The sequence below is a fragment of the Trachypithecus francoisi genome, unplaced genomic scaffold (assembly GCF_009764315.1).
Source record: "Trachypithecus francoisi isolate TF-2019V2 unplaced genomic scaffold, Tfra_2.0 Lachesis_group21, whole genome shotgun sequence".
In the NCBI taxonomy this organism is placed as follows: domain Eukaryota; kingdom Metazoa; phylum Chordata; class Mammalia; order Primates; family Cercopithecidae; genus Trachypithecus; species Trachypithecus francoisi.
In genome coordinates this window covers 32,861,276-32,875,843 of record NW_022681467.1, presented here as the reverse complement: position 1 = coordinate 32,875,843, position 14,568 = coordinate 32,861,276, and the positions used below count along the sequence as shown (strand labels likewise).

The 14,568-nt window shown below is 47.5% G+C and overlaps 1 protein-coding gene across 4 annotated transcripts in view; it reads right to left on the bottom strand.

The window, feature by feature from the left end:
• Positions 1 to 5,670: 5,670 nt before the first annotated feature.
• The window catches only part of RPN2 (ribophorin II), a 64,365-nt gene continuing 55,467 nt past the window's right edge, over positions 5,671 to 14,568 (bottom strand). For 3 of the 4 annotated variants that reach the window (XM_033186366.1, XM_033186369.1, XM_033186368.1), the window contains 4 exons: positions 13,562 to 13,637; positions 10,892 to 11,021; positions 9,153 to 9,200; positions 5,671 to 5,995 (listed from right to left, as the gene is read on the bottom strand). In XM_033186366.1, coding sequence (XP_033042257.1) covers positions 5,983 to 5,995; positions 9,153 to 9,200; positions 10,892 to 11,021; positions 13,562 to 13,637 — 267 coding nt within the window. In that variant the 3' untranslated portion in view covers positions 5,671 to 5,982. The remainder of the gene's footprint in view (positions 5,996 to 9,152; positions 9,201 to 10,891; positions 11,022 to 13,561; positions 13,638 to 14,568) is intronic. The other variant, XM_033186367.1, reaches the window with a different exon arrangement.

Genomic DNA, 14,568 nt, shown 5'->3' with positions numbered 1-14,568 from the left:
ATCGGGGCCAAATATCCCCACACATCACCTACCCTCTGCGTGCCTCTGATCAGAATCTATGAACTTTCTGGGGTGACTGAAATGTTCTATATTTTGATTTGAGTGGTGGTTATACCAGTGTTGTTACATATAAAAATTCATTCAGTTGTTCACTTAGGATCTGTGCATTTTGCTGTGAGTAAATTAAACCTAAAAAAAACCCCTGACAACTGTGAAAAGTCTGGATGATGGGATGTCTGTTTTGATTTAAAAAGTGCAAAAAGAGCCCAGGCGCGGTGGCTCAAGTCTGTGATCCCAGCACTTTGGGAGGCCAAGGCGGGCGGATCATTTGAGGTCAGGAGTTCCAGACCAGCCTAGGTAACATGGTGAAACCCCACCTCTACTAAAACTACAAACATTAGCCGGGCGTGGTGGCATGTACCTGTAATCCCAGCTACTAGGGAGGCTGAGGCAGGAGAATCACGTGAACCTAGGAGGCGGAGGTTGCAGTGAGCCGAGATGACGCCACTGTACTCCAGCCTGGGTGACTGAGCAAGACTCTGTCTCAAAAAAAAAAAAAAAAAGTGCAAAAAGAATCACAGCCTCTTAACATTGATGGGTGAACAATCCCACCTCTCTGTTGTGCAGCCTAAGACAGTGTTGCCAGGGAAGGAATGACCCAAGCTCCAAGGGCCTGGCAGCCAGGTCTCCAGTCTCCCAGCACCAGAACTATGCAACCAACTCGGTTCCTCCCAGGGTAAAGACCACCTGCTCTCCCTGGGCGCCCGAGAAAAAAAAAACTGTGAAGCCTGGGAAACTGTCTGCAGGGGGCCACTGAGGCGGCTCCACTGAGGAGACAATCAGAACAATGACAGACAAAAGCCCCTCGGAGGAAAAGGCTGGCCTTTGACGGCAGGCGGCCCACTTCAACCAAGAGAGGCGGGCACAAAGGAGGGGGCTGTGAATGGGAGGCGCGCCTGGCCTGCCCCGAGACCCCCTCCTTCCTCCCGTACCCACCTGCTCATCTCTTTCCTTGGCCTGTCCCGACAAAACAAAAGCTGAGGGCTCTCTCAACTTCCAATTAGTTTTTCAAATAAAATAATGACTGCTGGGACCTGCTGCTACTTGTGGTTTTTGAGGTGAATGCAATTATAGGGGAAAAACCGCCATGGCAACAACTCCAGGGCTCCATACCATTAACCACGGCACGAATGGCGTCCAAAAGACTCCACTTGCCCTGCAGAGGAGCTGGGAGCTTCCCACTCCCGGGAGGGTCCTCCTTAAGACGGAGTGCTATTTTTCTCCCTAAAGAAATGCTCTAATCAATGGGGGACTTGTCGCTTTTAATGATAATCTCTTCTGTTTGTATTAACTTAAAGTTCACAAAGAGGCTTCCCATCCATTACTTCATTTGTTCTCTACAACAGGCCCCTGAGGAAGGCAGAGCAGGGCACACTGGCCCAGCTGGATTCAGCTAGAGGTCAGATTCAACGAGAGTCGCTCCAGGTCGGCAGGACGGGACTGATGGGGCGGGGAGGGAAGGCAGCACTCTCTCGAAAAGGCTGCTTTAAGACCCCAGGCCCCTCAGGCAATGCTGGGGAAGAAATGAGGGAGTTGGGGAGTCAAGTGACTTGAACTAACAGGTGAATGTAGACCTGCTACAAACTGTTGATTGGGCTCCTGCTACCACCACCTAGGAAATAATAATGACAATATCTGCACTATTGAGAGCGAACACTGACTCAATGCTAAGTGTCAGGCACTGTGGTATGTGTTGTGGCTATGGCCTCCTCTAATCCCTATAAAGCCCTCATAGGTATGATCCCCATTTTTACTGATGGAAAACCAAGGCCCAGAGAGGTAAAGGAAGGTACAAAAGGACACACAGCTAATGGGGGAACTCAAAGCAGCTCTGACTCTAAAGCTGATGTGTCTTGTACTCCTCAGAGAAGGCCAGGCCCAGGCGCTACTGCAGTGAATCACTTGAGTGATGAATCCAGTGGATTTCACGAATTATAGGAGAGAGGCCTGCTGTCAGCTCTGGACTCCCAGACCGTCTTGGCTATAGCAGCCAAGTTCTTCCCCTACAGCACTGCTCCAGCACTGAGAGCCGAGTCCCTTTAAGAGGCTTGGAGGCCAGGTGTGGTGGCTCCTGCCTGTAATCCTAGCACCTTGGGAGGTAGGGCAGGTTGACTGAGCTCAGGAGTATGAGACCAGCCTGGGCCATCTCTACTAAAAATACAAAAATTAGCCCAGTGTGGTGGCACGCACCTGTAGTCCCAGCTACTCCAGAGGCTGAGGTGGAGAAATCACCTGAGCCTGGGAGGTTGAGGTTGCAGTGAGTCGTGATTGCACCACTGCATTCTGGCCTGAGTGACAGAGCAAGACCCTGTCTCAAAAAAAAAAAAAAAAAAGGCTTCGCCCAGTGGGTAGGATCAGACAGACAGCGTCTGCCTCTGCTATACCCCAATATAAAACTCAGGCTGGCCAGGCGCGGTGGTGCATGCTTGTAGTCCCAGCTACTCAGGAGGCCCAGGCAAGATGATCACTTGAGTTCAAGGTCAGCCTGGGCAACATAGTGAGATCCCATCTCTCGCTCTCTTTTTTTTTTTTTTTATTAAAAAAAAGGTCCTAAGAGAAAAATCAATCCCTTTACCCATAGCCCCTAAAAGCCAAGTTTGTTCTGGCTTCTACCCCAGCGAGGATGCTGTTCCTGCCAGTGACACCCTGGCTGCTTGGCCTGCTTCCAGTCGGAATGTGCCGTGCTCTTGCCCCAGAACCTCTGCACTGGCTGATTCTCTGGCCGGAGTGCTCTTCCCCAGCTTGGTATAGGCGCCTTCTCATTCTTCAGGTCTCGGCTGAGCCCTCCCAAGCCATCTAGGTAAGAACTGCTTCCTCTGAGGTCCTTCTCACATGTGTGATCACTGTTCCCTTTCTCCCTTAGCCGGCCTGCCCGTCGGCTGTACCTGGACCAAGGGCAGGGACTGGATCTGTCTTGCTCGCTGTGGTAGCTCTGGACACAGAACACAGCCTGGCACATGGCAGTGTTTACTGGGCTCTGTTCTCCAGCTCCCGTCTTGAGTCTGCAGGCCAGCCCCAAACCAGCTCGGGAACCCCTTAGCTGTGCCAGCCCTTTCTCCAAAAAGCTGTTTCCTGACTTCCTTCCCTCCAGCCAGTGGCTGTCCTTTGTTCCCAGCGACCAGGACACCCGGCACCCTTTATACTTCCACCCTCAGGCCCTACTACCCATCCCTGCTCCACACCAACCCCCCTCCGCTCACCCACCCCTGCTCCACACCACTGTCCACCCAGCCCTGCTCCACCCACCCCTGCTCCACACCGTCCACCCAGCCCTGCTCTACCCACTCCTGCTCCACACCACTGTCCACCCAGCCCTGCTCTACCCAATCCTGCTCCACACCACTGTCCACCCAGCCCTGCTCCACACTACTGTCCACCCAGCCCTGCTCCACCCACCCCTCCTCCACACCACTGTCCACCCACCCCTGCTCCACACCACTGTCCACCCAGCCCTGCTCTACCCAATCCTGCTCCACACCACTGTCCACCCAGCCCTGCTCCACACTACTGTCCACCCAGCCCTGCTCCACCCACCCCTCCTCCACACCACTGCCCACCAGCCTGGCATCCAGTCTATCTCCCAGGCCTGCACAGGTCTGGTGATAGGTGGGAAGTGCCCCTGCTCTCATCCCACATGCTGCCGGTGCTCTTTCCTCACCAGTCTGAGTGGCTGAGGTCCCAGCACACCTAAGTAGGAACACTAGGAGCCACCCAAGAGCAACAGGAAGCCACCATCACCCCTTCCCCTCAGAGTGGGATAAGAAGCTAAAAGCAGAGAGTCCCAAAGGCATATGCCTGTGGGAGCCAGGCAGATATCAGAGAAGCGCAGTTGCCAGGTGGACTGACACAAGTGTCCTGTATATGGACACCTGTGGGGGGCGGGGCTGACAAGCTGGAGCTTGCAGGCTCCATCCAAAGGGAGGAGCTGCTGTTCAGTGTCAGCTGACTGCCACTGCTCAGGAATCAGGCCCGCCAGGGACAGCTCATTTTCTCTTTCAGGAGACTCCAGAATCCAAAACCAAGATTTGTATATAAAATCTGTCTTCAAATGTTGGTAACGTGCTCAATTAAAAAAAAAAAAACACTACAGATCACAAGTTTGCAATCTCTGGGAAGAAGCCTCCTTCCCATCTTAGAGGCATCCCTATAACTGCCCACATCATCCTCTCACCTGTAGGACCCCATTCAGAACCAGCATAGAGTTTGAGAATCTTCTTTCCCTTTTTCCCAGTCAAAATCCCAATTTCTTCACTGTAGTAAGGGCCAGCTAGGTTGGGAAGCAATCTGATTCAAATAAAACAACTTCCAGCCCCCCAATTCAATAAATACTACGAGGATTACCGTATTTCAAAAGTTAACTAAACATATCATGTTTCAATTAACATTAGGTTGGTGCAAGAGTAATTGCGGTTTTTGCCATTCTAGAACTAGAGGCAATGGGCCAAGGCACATAACTGTAGGTCAATCAGGAAAGATGCCAAGTGGTAAGCCGCATCAGATTTCAACTCCTTCAATCCTATGAGGTATGTAGTTATCACTCTTTTACAGAAACACAAAAGGAGATTTACGGAGGTTCATCTACTTGCCCAAGGTCCCTCACCCTAGTAAGTGGCAACACAAGGTTTGCCTGGCTCCGAAGTCTATGCAGTTAACCATGCTATGCAGTATTAATTCTCTCTGTGCTATTGTGTAACTTCATGTAATGGTGGCCCTAGGGCACAACTTTTCAAAGGGGGCATTCTTGAGATGGGTGTGGCCTTCTAGCCTAAAGTCACTCAAGTGGTCAGTGCGATGGTTTGAATTTGTGTCCCTTGGAAATTGATGTTGCAACAAATCCCCATGCAACAGTCTTTTTTTTTTTTTTTTTTTGAGACGGAGTCAGGCTGGAGTGCAATGGCACGATCTCAGCTGACTGCAACCTCCGCCTCCCAGGTTCAAGCTATTCTCCTGCCTCAGCCTCCCAAGTAGCTGGGATTACAGGTGTGCACCACAATGCTCAGCTAATTTTGGTATTTTTAGTAGAGACAGGGTTTCACCATGTTGGCCAGGCTGGTCTCAAAACTCCTGACCTCAAGTGATCCGCCTGCCTCGGCCTCCTAAAGTGCTGGGATTACAGGCATGAGCCACTGCGCCCAGTCCCAAGACAAGAGCCTTGAGCAGAGGTCCTAGCTGCGCAGAGGTCCTAACTGCGCAGAGATCCTAACTGCGGTCCACCTGCACATTCCTGTTGTGTAGCTGTGTTCTTGCCAAGTCACACTCAGTATCTAACCTAACACAGAAAGATTCTCAAAAATGGGACTCAGCTCACAGAAAATGTTAAAGGGGATAAAAACCCATCCCCTTGGACCCCTAGAAGTCCAAATGGCACGTTCGGATACCAACAGGACTCCTATGCAGACAGCTGGTGCTCACTGCTGGAGAAGAAGAAGGGAAGCTGGCCTTTCCAGGCAGTTCTCAGTTCTGTTAGGAGCAAGGGGCAAGAAGGACCAATGTATAAAGGCCTGGAGAAATATGCTGGCATCAACAGCATTTCCAACTAAGTCCTCATGTCATATACCCAAGGACCCCACCACCCAAAAGTACGAGAATAAGCTCTCAATCAGGCCTTTGTTCCTATTATTATCCTCTTTATTCCAAAACAATTACACATTTCAACTTTTCAAATGCAACATATGGGTAACTTAGGAATATTCACAGCATCTTGCACAGTGCCAGAGAAAGAGACTATCTGAGCTCACCAGGTATCTGCTCTGTGTTCGGGAAACTGAAAAACAACAAGCAAAAGTATAACTACAATCTGGACTTTTTTCTTTTTTAAATAAAGTTTTTTTTTTTTTTTGCATTTTTCTTTTCATACTGTGAATAGTTCTTGACTCCTTTTCTTGACATTCAGTTTTCAGAATTTCCATCCTTCTTCTGGAACTAATGTGCTGTTCTGAAAGAAAATGGAGACAAACACAGAATTACTGAGGGTTTCAGTTCACAGTTACAGTTCCTAACTGGTGACAACAGAGACACCAAGGCACTCTCCTGCTCTAAGATCCCATTTATAAGGGAATCATCATTTATCTACCAAGTCTATTTATGTATGCCCCATCTCATTTTACAAAAGAACATGAGACGGCTAGCTCATAATTAAGCTGATGACAACTTAAATACAAACAACAAAACAAACTCAATAATAACTAAGAAAGTGGTATGTGACAACATAAGATGAGGTAATTCCAGGCACACCTCTCACAGTGCAACGCCAAAACACAGTGTAAATTTCAATTAGATGAACAGAGAGGAAAGTTTAAAGAATGCTCATCAATCTCCCAGACTCCAGCTCTGCCAACCAACACGTGGCCCTTCTGTAGCTTAGATGACATCCCGACCATTCATTACAGAAACCTGCACATTCCTGCCGTGTGGCCATGTTCTTGCCAAGTCACACTCAGCATCTAACCTAACACAGAAAGATTCTCAAAAACGGGACTCAGCTCACAGAAAGTGTTAAAGGCGATAAAAACTTATCTCCTGTATTCTCTTTTTCCCTTCTGCTGCCTTTCCCTAGACTCTAAGGAGGGATGGGGAAACACAATGAATGAAAATGACAATCTAGACAGACTGTGCAGCTGAGGAGATGGTGGCAGTGAGTAACTGATCCTGGCAGGCTCCAGCAAGCAGAGGCAGGGTTGCCGACACACACAGCATCCATCCTTCAGTGGCAGCTCTTCCCAGGGGTGAGGACTAAGGTGATAATGACCCAGTCTTGCAGAATGGCAGGCTCCAAACCCATTAATAAAGCAGTTCCAAAAGACATGCACAGGCATGGAATTAATCTTGAGGGCTGGGGTGTGCACCCCTAATTCCTTGCCAACATTCAGAGGTTCCTAGGTACACTAAAATATGTGCATTCAGAAACGTTCATGCAGAAAGGATAGCACGAGTATGAAATAAGAACAGCTGCAGGGTAGTGGCCCACAACCACCGACTGTGGCTAGAACTTATGTCCCACATTATGTCTGCTCAAATCAATGTCTGCCCTCAGATCGAGAACACTTTGCTACCAGGGGGTTTCCTTTCAAATACCAGGAAGTACCAAATGTCCAAATGATCAGGTGACTTTCCTCTTCCTCAAGCAATGATTCGGGGATAGCAAGGTAGGAACTGACTTTAAAAATCAAGAGGCCGAGTAAGGTGGCTCATGCCTATAATCCCAGCACTTTTAAGGGCCAAAGCAGGAGGATTGCTTGAGCCCAGGAGCTTGAGACCAGCTTGGGCAACACAATGAGACACCATCTCTATAAAAAAAAAAGTTCTTTTTAATCAAGAAAAGAAAATTGAGTTAAAGAATTAAATAACTCAACATTTAGCAGAAAGGACAATTTCTGAAAGCAAATCTCAGACAGAGGGACCGTAATTTAGGATAAAATCAAATGGGCATAGCCACAGAATGTGGGGGTAGGAGAAGGTTGTGACTCTAAAAGGGGCACTGGGGAACTCTTTGGAGTGTGGCAATATCTATATCTTGATTGAGGTGGTGGTTACATGACTACATAGGTTTTTCAGGATTCACAGAATTGTACACTACAAAGGGTACATTTTTCTGCAGATAAATTATAACTCCATTAAAACCTGGAAAAAACAAACAAAAACAAACAAAACAAACAAAACAAATGCAGTTCCCTTCTGTGTTGAGGATAGGTGACCCAGCTTATGCTCACACATCCGTGGAAAGGCTCCAAATCCTATGCTTTTGTTGATCTCTCCTATTTTCAGAGGATTAGAAATTAGATGGTTTTGTGACTTTGGCAGAGAAAGCCATTTCCAAGGCAAAGGATAAAAGAGAACATGACTTGAAAATTCAAATACCTCCCTCCCTTTGTTGGTCTAGGGCAGGGGTCAGCAAACTGTGCCACGCAGGCCAAATCCAGCCCACCACCTGTCTTGATGAATAAAGTTTTGTTGGAACACAGCCACGCCCATTTGTTTATACAGTCTATGGCTGCTTTCACATGACAGTGACAGAGCTGAGTAGTTGGTGCCAAGAGACCATATGGCCAGTTAAGCCTAAAATACTATCTGGCTCTTTACAGAAAACTTTTGCCAGTCCCTGGTCTAGAGGAGCAGATCAATGAAGCATCAGACACTCGCTTTCCTTCCCTCCACTTCCCTCCCATCCTCGGACTGAGATGCAGAAGAAGAATGAGTGGGATTTCACTTCACATTTTAGTCACATGGAGAGCAGCCCTTTTAACATACCCTGAGTGCTAGGAACCTGGATTCTGATGCTAGCTTTGATCTGTGGCCAGCAGTCCTTCATAATTTACAGTCTCCCCAAACCACACTCTTTAGCCCAACTAGAGATTGGTGTTATAGAAAAGTCTAGAAACAGTGACAAGGTGTGCCAGGATTTGCCACGGGACCGTCATTTAATGAATTTTGGATTTGTCTTATCCTCATCTCAGCTGTCCTGGAAACAGAGAGAGAGGCTTGTCTATAAATAAATAAGTACCCCATGGGATATGAGGGAGAATGAAGTCTTTTTTTTTTTTTTTTGAGACGGAGTCTTGCTCTGCCACCCAGGCTGGAGTGCAGTGGCCGGATCTCAGCTCACTGCAAGCTCCGCCTCCCAGGTTCACGCCATTCTCCTGTCTCAGCCTCCCGAGAGCTGGGACTACAGGCGCCCGCCTCGTCGCCCGGCTAGTTTTTTGTATTGTTAGTAGAGACGGGGTTTCACCGTGTTAGCCAGGATGGTCTCGATCTCCTGACCTCGTGATCCGCCCGTCTCGGCCTCCCAAAGTGCTGGGATTACAGGCTTGAGCCACCGCGCCCGGCTGAGAATGAAGTCTTATACAGTCAAAGCCAGGCCAAAGCTGCTCACTGCAGAGTTATCCCATCATCTGGGCTAATTCAGGAAGCTTTTGCCCTGGTCCAGTCACAACCTCATCTAGCAACTTGAAAAGCAGCCTCAGAGTTCAGCTGTGGCGTAGGGAGGGGTGGGAGGAGCAAGTGGGCTGAAAACTAGAGAGAGAACTGACATGCATGAGGCGGGCAAGACGGGGACGGGACCCTGCTTCTGGGATGAGTCCACCCTTCATCTTTACCGTAGTGTCCTATATTTTGCCAATCTACTGCTCTGCTCTGCAGCGATCCTGCCAAAGGAAAGAGGGTTTGAGAATCAAGAAAGGACAGCGAGGGGAGAAATCAGCTGAGGAAAGAAATGACAAACACCCAACCAGAGCTTCCATTAGGGTCACCGATTTTTCCAGGGTAGAGTTCATTCTAGGACTCACAAGGAAAGGTGGGCTTTAAGCTTCTGAATGGAATACATGAGTAGGGGAGAGGGAGGAGTTACTGATCCTTCTGGGATTCTGATAAAAACCATAGTCTCTCTCCCCAGAAAATGCATACAACTTTAGGATTCCAGATTAGGAACTCCTGCTAAGCAGGATGTAAACCAAATGGTTTCTACTCAATTCTCACCTTGATTTTGTTCTTATTTTTTATTTTCATAATTTTTTTTAGAGACGAGGTCTCACTATGTTGCCCAGGCTGGTCTCAAACTCCTGAGGTCAAGCGATCCTCCGGCCTTAGCCTCCCAAAGTGCTGGAATTGCAGGCATAAGCCACCATGCCTGGCAGATTTCATTCTTCTTGAGTGGGCGACTTCCAGAAAAGAGAGAACTTAGCAGAGCACAGTCTTTTGGCTCTCTGGGGGCCCAGGCAGGTGCTACAAGGGAACAGCGTTCTGCTTTGCAAAAACAACTGAGTCCTGGCTCTTTCTCAGGTACAATGCAGAGCCATCAGGAAAAGGCTACTGGAAGGTGGAAAAAATGAACCAGCTGCCATTGCTGGTGCTAAGGGAAGCTCTGGTGGGCCCTGGATTCCTACAGGAAAGCCAAGGAACACATCTGTGCCGAGTCTCCATGGTGAAATGCTCAGAAAGTTCACAATGGAGACTCGGGCGGAGATGAGACATCTTCTCCCACCCACTGATGGTCTCCCTGAAAAAGCCTCTCTCTGATCCCAGCACCCTAACTGGCAGCCACGTTGAGGGTACACTATTGAGTTACATTCTTCCAACAAACGTCCTGGATACAAGAAAGTGGCACATCTGAAAACGATTTCCAGAGGTGAAAGCAATTCTGTTCTTTTCTTATTGGCCTTTGCGTGGCTGAAATCACTCAGGTTCTAATAAAGTCAAATCAATGAGAAACACCTTTGTGACGTTTAAATTTGCCTCCAATTCTGTCTAGCAAGTCAAGCTGCCAACAAGCTGCCCATGTCAAGGTCTGTCTGACCACCCGTGTGACTCTAAGGTTGTCTGGGTCCTGGGGAGGCATAGGCTACTGAGGAGATACTCCTTGCTGGGAGCCTCTGCAAAACCTGCCTCAGCTTCTGTGGGAAATAACACAGACCTCGTGCTTCCGGGACAAGCTCCTGGAGCTGTGAGGGTTACAGAGGAGCAACGCTCTGGGACATGTTGAGGGTGGGAAGGGCAGGGCAGGATTCTCTGTGGCAGCAGAGAATTTTTACATAGCTAACAAATTAATCTTCTGCCACATCTATGAATGCACTTTCATCTTCATAAAGCAATAATTTTCCTCCCTCATTCTATTGTATTGGGGCATAAATTACTATGGTTGTAATACATTCAAAGCTGACCACTAAGGCCCCTTTTTTGACTTCAAAGTGCTTATGGCTTCTGTATTGGGCTAGGTTAAGGTGCCAGACTTGCCCCTAAGAACACAAATCATTTTGCCACCTACCCTTCAAAGAGCTAGGCTGGCAGAGCTGAGTATTTCTAACCCTACTCTAGATCCCTGGCCCATGTCCAGCCTTACCTCTTGACTGCCTGCTGGGCCAGCATCCGATTGCCAGCCAGAAACGTCACACTGCCCAAGATGGCCAGGTACTTCAAGGTCTGGAACATGTTGAGCTGAGTCCAGTACACATACATGAGCCCCAGCATAGCTGCAAGAAGAGGTGTCATGACATCCAATTAAATGAAACATAATGCTGCCCCGGGGTTGAGGAAAGTTAGGGGCAGCAACTGCTGGATCATTAAAAGGTCTCTAGTCCTACACCTTTTTCATTCCTTTGTTTCATTCCTTTGATGCCAAAAATTAGCTAACTCAATATACTAGTCTCTCAGCTGTGGCCACCAAGAAATCCAGGGTGGCAGGCACAGTGGCTCACACCTGTAATCCCAACATTTTGGAAGGCTGAGGCAGGACGACTGCTTGAGCTCAGGAGTTCAAGACCATCCTGGGCAAACAGTGAGACCTCATGTCTACTAAAATTCAAAAAATTAGTCAGGCATAATGGCCTATGTCTATAGTCCCAGCTACTTAGGAGGCTGAGGTAGGAAGATTGCTTGAGCCTGGGAAGTCAAGGATGCAGTGAGCTTCATCACACCACTGTACTTCAGCCTGGGTGACAGAGTGATACCTCATCTCAAACAAACAAACAAACAAACAAAAAAACAAAAAACAAAAAAACAGGGTTAACAACTGGACTTCAGTGACCTGTGTCATGTTCCTGCTTACACCTATTTCTCTGCTTTTGTTTAAAACTCCTCTGTCATGTTACATTTAGGATTCATTTCATTTTTCAAATTCTTAACAAAAATACACAGGATATAAATAGGCCGGGTGTGGGAGTCACACCTGTAATCCTAGAACTTTGGGAGGCCAAGGCAGGAGGATCACCTGAGGTCAGGCATTCGAGACCAGCCTGACCAACATGGTGAAACCCCGTCTCTACTAAAAATACAAAATTAGCCAGGTGTGGTGGTGCATGCCTATGATCCCAGATACTTGGGAGGCTGAGGTGGGAGAATTGCCTGAACTGGGGAGGAGGAGGTAGAGGCTGCAGTGAGCCAAGATCGCACCATTGCACTATAGCCTGGGAGAGACAGAGCAAGATTCCATTTCAAAAACAAAAAATAAAAAATAAATTTAAAAAACCAGGATATAAATAACTGAATAATTTCCTTTTTTATGGGGGAAAAAAACCCCAAAAAACCTGTAAGTATAATTTGCCACTGTGACCAGGAAGGAAGCAAGGAGGTCTCAGGAAGAAGGCTGAGTGAAAAGGGCTCAGAGCTGGGAACAGAGAGCCCTGGGGTCTGGTCCAGGCCCTGCCCTTACCAGCCGCTTAACTTCTCTGAGCCCAAATTCTCCCAACTTGTCAAAAGGGATCGTAATTCCTGCCCCAGTCACCCTCATCAGGGCTATGATGAGAATCAAATGAGAAAACGTGCACAAAAAGCACACCGGCAGGAAAAGCCACGGCTCTCAACAAATTTATATTCAGGTTTTCTTCTCGGTCTGACCCCAGAGGGCTATCATTCATATCCAGGAACTGAGCCAGAGAGAAAGGTCATCCTGTCAGTTTTGCCCAGACAGATGACGGATGAACTACAGCGGGGTTCCCAACCACTTCTGAGGTCACGGACCACTGCACCATAATAATCTGATCAAAGTCACAACTCTCTCTTTCCCCAGAAAAATACAAACATTTGCCTACAATTTCAAGGGACTTATCTACACACCCCTACGGAATCTGTTTACTATGGGCATACAGATAGTGACTCCTGAAAGAGGCAAATAATTTTAAAAATATTAAAGTCAGGCCAGGCGTGGTGGCTCACACCCATAATCCTAGCACTCTGGGAGGCCAAAGTCAGGAAGACTGCTTGAGCCTAGGAGTTCATGACCAGCTCTGAACACAGCAAGACCCCATCTCTACAAAAAATAAAAATATTAGCCAAATGTGGTGGCACATGCCTGGAGTCCCAGCTACTTTGGAGGCTGAGGTGGGAGGATGACCTGAGTCTGGAAGTTCGAGGCTGCAGTGAGTGGTGAGTGCACCACTGCACTCCAGAGTGGGTGACAGAATAAGACCCTGTCTCAAAAAAAAAAAAAAAAAAGAACAAAAAATATTCAAGTCACAGTGAAATGCAAGGCACCCCTGATCCAATAGCGTCAAAAGCCTCTTAAGTGATTTGTGAATTTACTATCTCATTATGTTTAGGCTGTTGAAGTCCTCAGGTCTCCAGAGAACGATGCAGGACAGCATGTCTGACTGTGGAAAGGACTGTTTTCTATTACTGCACAGACAGAGCCGCCAGCAAATGTGAAGATCGATAGGGTGGGGAAAGATAACCTTTGGAAACTGCATTAATGCTCTTCATCCAGGAAGATTGCTCAATGTAAAGATATGATAAGTGAGTAATCTCTGGAAATAAACAGGGTTATTAACTGAGGGTAAATGGTCTGCCAACAGTGGCGCAGTACAACGAAGCCCAATATAATGACAGCTGTTCTAAGTGATGGACCAAACAGGTTTATCATCATATTAACTGTCCTAAAAGGCCAGGAGGAAAAGGGAAATGTTATGCTATTAAGTCATTATAGTTAATAGGTTGTGGGTCTACTTAACAGGGCTTTTGTGTGGGCAGGATAAATGTCAGAGGAGGTTAAATGGAATTAGCAGTCTGGGGCACTTACCAGCATGTCCCAGGTGAAATATAATCGTGCTAGGAGCGAAAGTGAAGTTGGAGACATTGGCACCAATCCGGATCCACTGAATGATGGGGAGAAATAAATTTAAAAGGCATTAGAACTTACAAGGGAGGCAACACAAACCACGCCAATGCTAATCCCATCGACAGCCCCAAGGCTTCAACGTTCATGCATCCTAGAAGGACAGGGAATTCTTCCAAGTGACAACCACCCTATTATAAGCCCTCGGGAAAACTTGTTCCCTGTTTTCTTTAGAAAGGCATTCAGCACCTGCTCTCAAATAGGCTCGTGTAACTCAAACCTGAACATCATTTTTAATGATGGCAAACCCTACTGTTTTAAAACAGGTGAGATCATGAAGCTGAAAGGTCAGAAACTGCATTTATAAGGTAACTGACACCCCCACTAAGTTCTCTAAGAATTGGTAAGATAAACTCGCTGGCAGCTGGTGGCATTCATGCTTTTGCTGTTGGTTCCATGTCTTTTGAAATTCTCATCACTCAAATATAAGAACAGGTGCTCATACCCTAGGTCTGGTTTCTGAAAATCTGTCGCAAGGCTTCTAGATTTATCTAGATTTAAACAGTAATTATTTTATTAAAAGCAACAAATTAATTAGGAACATAGGCAACTTTCCAAAAGCAAGATCTAATGAGTGTTTTCTCAAAAGTCTCTGAGCTTTGAGGATATGCATTTATGTTTGTTTATAATTAGAAAAAAGAGGCCGGGCGCGGTGGCTCAAGCCTGTAATCCCAGCACTTTGGGAGGCCGAGACGGGCGGATCACGAGGTCAGGAGATCGAGACCATCCTGGCTAACATGGTGAAACCCCGTCTCTACTAAAAAATACAAAAAACTAGCCGGGCGAGGTGGCGGGCGCCTGTAGTCCCAGCTACTCGGGAGGCTGAGGCAGGAGAATGGCGTAAACCTGGGAGGCGGAGCTTGCAGTGAGCTGAGATCGGCCACTGCACTCCAGCCTGGGTGACAGAGCGA